This window comes from Urtica dioica, chromosome 12 (genome assembly GCF_054948205.1).
Source record: "Urtica dioica subsp. dioica isolate 48M chromosome 12, U.dioica_male_clone48M_v1_H2, whole genome shotgun sequence".
NCBI lineage: Eukaryota > Viridiplantae > Streptophyta > Magnoliopsida > Rosales > Urticaceae > Urtica > Urtica dioica.
In genome coordinates, this window is record NC_142767.1 from 7,873,589 (window position 1) to 7,878,872 (window position 5,284).

The 5,284-nt window shown below is 35.6% G+C and overlaps 1 protein-coding gene across 1 annotated transcript; it reads left to right on the forward strand.

Moving 5' to 3' along the window:
- The first annotated feature begins 2,707 nt into the window (after window positions 1-2,707).
- Window positions 2,708-4,242, forward strand: LOC149378882 (small ribosomal subunit protein eS25w-like). The gene is made up of 4 exons (XM_089604305.1): window positions 2,708-2,834; window positions 2,924-2,998; window positions 3,276-3,410; window positions 3,864-4,242. The coding sequence occupies exons 1-4, from the start codon at window positions 2,832-2,834 to the stop codon at window positions 3,975-3,977; spliced, it is 327 nt and encodes a 108-aa protein (XP_089460431.1). The 5' UTR covers window positions 2,708-2,831; the 3' UTR covers window positions 3,978-4,242.
- The last annotated feature ends 1,042 nt before the right edge of the window (window positions 4,243-5,284 follow it).

The following is a 5,284-nucleotide window of genomic DNA, read 5'->3' on the forward strand; positions in this document are numbered from 1 at the left end:
TTGTAGTGTTTTAAATTTGGATTATATTTACAAGTATTTTCTATGAGTTTATTTTGCAACATTATTTTCATTCGGTTTTCCATCGGCATGTCGATTTTCCATCGAAAACGGCATTTGAAAAGACATTTCATTTGCCCATTTCCACATTTTTTCCGTTCGATTTTCCGTCGGCGTGTCGATTTTTCGTAAATCGGGAGTCTCGAAACGGCATAAAAAACGGCATTTCGAACCTTGGTCCAAATACAAAAACTCATTCCTTAAAAAATTAAATACATATTACATCTATAATTGATAATCGGTACATGATTGATTCCATATTCAAATATTTAGTTGCTTTCAATTCTATGAACATTATAGACATTGGCAGGTACTAAGAGTCCTTTCTCTACCAGCAGACATACATACATCAGACATATTGAAAGTTGAGATCATAAAATGCAGTAAGAAAATGTGTCAAAAACAACAAACGAAGCCAGGAATCAAAAGCTCACTCAAACTGTATTACTTCTAGTTTCCTTTTCTTCTCTTTTTATTACCAACTTTCTTACATAGGAATCAATAGCTTTCAACAAACGTAATACACAGACTACATAAATCACAAGCTTTCCGGAAGGACATCCGAGAAATCAAAACTTACCTTGTACAAAGGACATCCGATAAATCGCCTTGAAGGGTTATGCCCAGTCTGTGATATCCTCTCGACGGCACTCAAACCGCACAGACAAGTTGGCCGCAGCACCACCGCCTGGTCAACAATCACACGGCCTTTCTTGCGAGTTGACGCGCTGCTGTGACTACTCTCTATCGCGACCGCACCTCGAACTCGATTCATCGCTCACGCCACGTCACAGAGACCTCCAGCTCGAGTCTGAAAATGAAGAACGAAACCCTAGCTGATTCAATTTGGGGAAGAAGGAAGAAATCGATTTGGGGGAGATGGATTCAAAATGTTATGCACGTGTTATGCGACATAAGGAGATTTTGGTAATATCCTTAACATGTGCATAACATGTGCCATTTTAACTGACGTTTTGGGATTCAATTAGACGAAAGGTACATAATATTGAGGTCAAAAGTGGTCGTTTATGTATATTAGGCGGTGGATTATCAGGACCACCATACACCAGGGGGGCAAAAGAGTCATTAATTCAAAAAACAATGATGATGGTTGATAGAGAGTCGAACTAAATTGTGCCGAGACAATACTATATAGAAACTAGTTTTTTTTTTCTTTTGTAAATTGTGTTGCATTATTTGTGCATGGGGAGTTCAAATAAGTTGTACTGTTTTTTTTTTTTTTTTACTTTTGAGAGTGTGTATAAAGTATTGGACACTGATAATAAGTTATAAGTATGCTATTTTACTTTTGCTTATTCAACTGCCATGTATTTTTTTTTTGAAAGTTTTGGGGGCCATTGGCCCCACTTGGGCTATTAACATCTGCCTCTGGTTGGAAATGAGGAAAAAATTTATCACATTTAAGAAAACTTACTTTATGAGTAGATAGAGAGGGTATATACAGTTTTTAATTTTGGAGCTTGAGTGGGCCTTAGGGGCACTTTGAGCCTAATACCATTTTTGGCCGAGTATTTTTCTTAGTCGGTAGTCATTGTGAAACCATCGGAATGTACACACTTTGCTATTGATTTTGCTACGACAAAATGACATGCCGATAGTTATTTTACGACTATCGGCATGTGTTCGCTTTGATGTTGATTTTGAATTCTTTGATGGTATTACTATTATGATTATCATATATAAAATTTACTTCACGTGTATTTAAAAAAAAAAAACCCTATTTCATACTATTGCTTTCAGCCTCTAATTCTTTTAAGCCGGTTTTGGTCGACGTCTTCGAATCACCACTGGACTACCAACAATACTTTGCAGTAGAAGTGCGTGCCCTTCATTTGACATTTTTACCAGATGACATTTGTTCTCATACATTGACAGTCCGCATTTCTTTTCATATGTATTTCTAGTTAGTTGGCTTTATTTAATGTTTTTGATATTTCTTAAGTAAGGCTTGTAGTCTCAGCATAAGCCTATTTTCTCCATCTACCAACATATGTATTTGAATTTCTTCGCACACTAGCATTTTAACTATATATTGACATCTAAAAAATTATTGACAAACATTTCCTTAAATCTTCAACCATAAAATTTTTCCACATTTGAAAAGACTTAAAAAACATATCGAAGTCATATTTTTAACTTTGCATATCACTTGATTTCGTATATATACTGAGTGCAAAACTCTAAACATTCAAACAATGAAAAAAAGGAAGACCGCAATTGAAGATCAAGTAAATTTGAGAGAGAGAGATAGAGTGGATTTTAGTAAAATTTTTTCTAAATAATTAGTATTTTCAAGAATCTTAGTATTTTCAAACATTCAATGAATAGTTAGTTTTTCAAAGTTTTCATACTATTTTTTTTTTTTTTTTTTTGTATTTAGAAATGAGAATGTGAATAGAAAAAGCTAGATAAAATAAAAAAAAAATCAAAATAAAACTGTATAAATATGTTGATGATATTAGTTAATACGATGTTCAAGGAATTAAATTTGAAACTGAAAGATGACAGGTAATTAATTTTTAAAAAAGTTATTATTGCGTACCCACCTTTGCTGGGCTGGGCTGTATTGATTTAAACGGGTCGGGTTTTGAATTTTGAATCCAATCGTAAGTCTCAAAACCCTAATTCGCATTGTTCAATATATACAATACAGATGTACCATCTCCGTTAAACCTAATCATCCGCATTCTGTGACAGAGCTCGATCGACGCCGTATCACCTTACTCGGCGACCTCAGGAGAACCTAGATCCCAATGGTGAGTTTCTATATTCTCGCCGGGAAAAAGATTTAGAATTTGAGAAAATCTCGGCATCTAATTTTAGTTATTGTTTATTGAAATCGTAGGCGCCGAAGAAGGACAAGGTTCCCCCGCCGTCATCAAAGCCCGCCAAGTCCGGTGGAGGCAAGCAGAAGAAGAAGGTAATGTCATGGTTTGAATTAGGGTTTACATTTATATTTGTATGTACTGTGATTGAGAGGAAATTAGTCTCATTTGTTAGTACTCTCTTTTCCCGTGCTGTTTTGCGAAATTAGATTAGTTTCTGTTCGAATGTGATACTCCGGTGAGTAAAAATCACGACTTTAACAGTATGTGCTTGAACACTTGTTGGGTGGGTTTTCGATGAAGCTAAATATTGTACTTGTTTGGTGATTGGATTTTGGGTCACTTGTTAACTGTGTGGGTTTGGGTTTGCAGAAGTGGAGCAAGGGAAAGCAAAAGGAAAAGGTGAACAACATGGTTCTCTTTGACCAGGCGACCTATGACAAGCTTCTCGTCGAGGTTCCCAAGTTCAAGCTCGTCACTCCCTCGATTCTTTCTGACAGACTGAGGGTATGTTTTCTCACTTGTTACACGTCATACAAATCCTGAAACTATCCGAGCTCTGTATGCTTCATAGAATATTTTATGCCATTGAACTTTGTACCTTTGGTGGGTGAAGTTCTAGAACCTGATAATTCTATTGATAAAATGCTCCGGAGTACGACATAAATGGATAATAGAGAGCTCAAAACTCTCCCTTCCCGAATCCTAAGCTTCACTAAAATGTATTCAGAAGCGTCTGCAAAGGATTATACCTGAAACCCTAAGATCTTGAATTGCATTCAGATGGAATGATGATCTATTTTTTTTATTATGAATTTGGGGCAGTTTGACATTGGCCCCCAAGTGTTATTGGAGAAAGGAAATTCTTGTTTTGCTGAATTCTTGAGCAACAAATTTGAATTTTCCTTTAAATTCTGCTTCTAGTCTTACATTGTGTTGGTTATATTTTTTTTCTTTCAGATTAGTGGATCGCTGGCACGCAGAGCCATCAAGGATCTGATGGCAAAGGGTTTGATTAGAATGGTCGCAGCTCATGCGAGTCAGCAGATCTACACCAGGGCCACCAACACCTAAACGTTATAAAGGTCTAAAAAAAAAAAACAAATGGAGGGTAAATTAGTTTTCATGTTTTGATTTCTGATCTGCCGAAAGGAGATGCTTATGTTCGACCTTTAGCCTTAACTAGTCAGGCTGTTTAGTTTATTCAACGTTTAAAATTTTGGGTTGGTGTATCGCTGCCGATGAGATGTTCCTCAGCAGTTTTAAGATTTTTGACTTGATATTTATGTGTTATGAGTTCAGTTGAGCTCATTGTTATATGCAATTTATTTTTTGTTCTCTTCCTTGGCTCTTTTATAATATTGAACTTCAGTCTATCCTGTATTATAGGTGAAAATCTCTTTCCAAACATACATGTGAGAAAACTAGAAAGTAGTTTCTTTCCTTGGTAGTTTTTGTCTTTTAGAGAACCAACATTGCAAAACAGCACATCCACGTATCATAGGAAAATAAAGCATAGCTATCAACACACACACACGCACGCACACGCACACACAAGGACAGAGATAGAGAAACAATGATGGTCAATGGAGATCAGATTCCTTGTTCGTGTATATAACACAATCTGATTTCGGATAAGAAGCACACATCAAAATGTATCCTTTCTCAATCTGATCCTACACTCTGGGGAGACATTAGGGAACGGCGGTTTTGAAGAAAGAGTGAACCAAGTGCTGGTCGCTTCATTGCTAGCATCATTTTGATTGCGGTCACCTTATATTCCTGAAGCTGTATGTATAGATTGATTAGACAGGATAAGTATTTAGGTTGGAAAGGGGTTACAGGTCAAAGGATTTGTTAGCATTGAAGATCTTAATTTATATGTTGAACTTTGATAAGGATCAATTAGAACTGATATACAACTTAGAAGCCTACAACGATAAAGCTTTAGAAGATACTGTGTTTAACTGAAACAAAGCTTGATAGAGAACGAGGCGCAAGAAAAAATAGAAAAGAAGTGGGAAGTGATGATCAAATAAGAAAATTATTAGAATTTAAAATTAGTGATGTGAATTATTGGCAGAACGTGGTGGAAATGGGGAAATATCTAAAAGTGGATTTTTGACCCAAAATCGGAAAAAAAAAAATTGCATTTTTAGTTCATTTTTCCCTCTTTCACTCTCTCCCTCGTTTTCAGTTGCAATGATTTTTTCTTTTTTTTTTTTGGATTTAGAATTGCGACGATCAACATGACAATATTGGTAAGATTTTCATCTTTATTTCGTGGTGGAATTGTTGTAGGATAGTTTTGATAATGATTATGGTGATTATTAGATTATTTGGATTGATTTTGATCGGTTTTGGAAAAACTAAGATTTTGA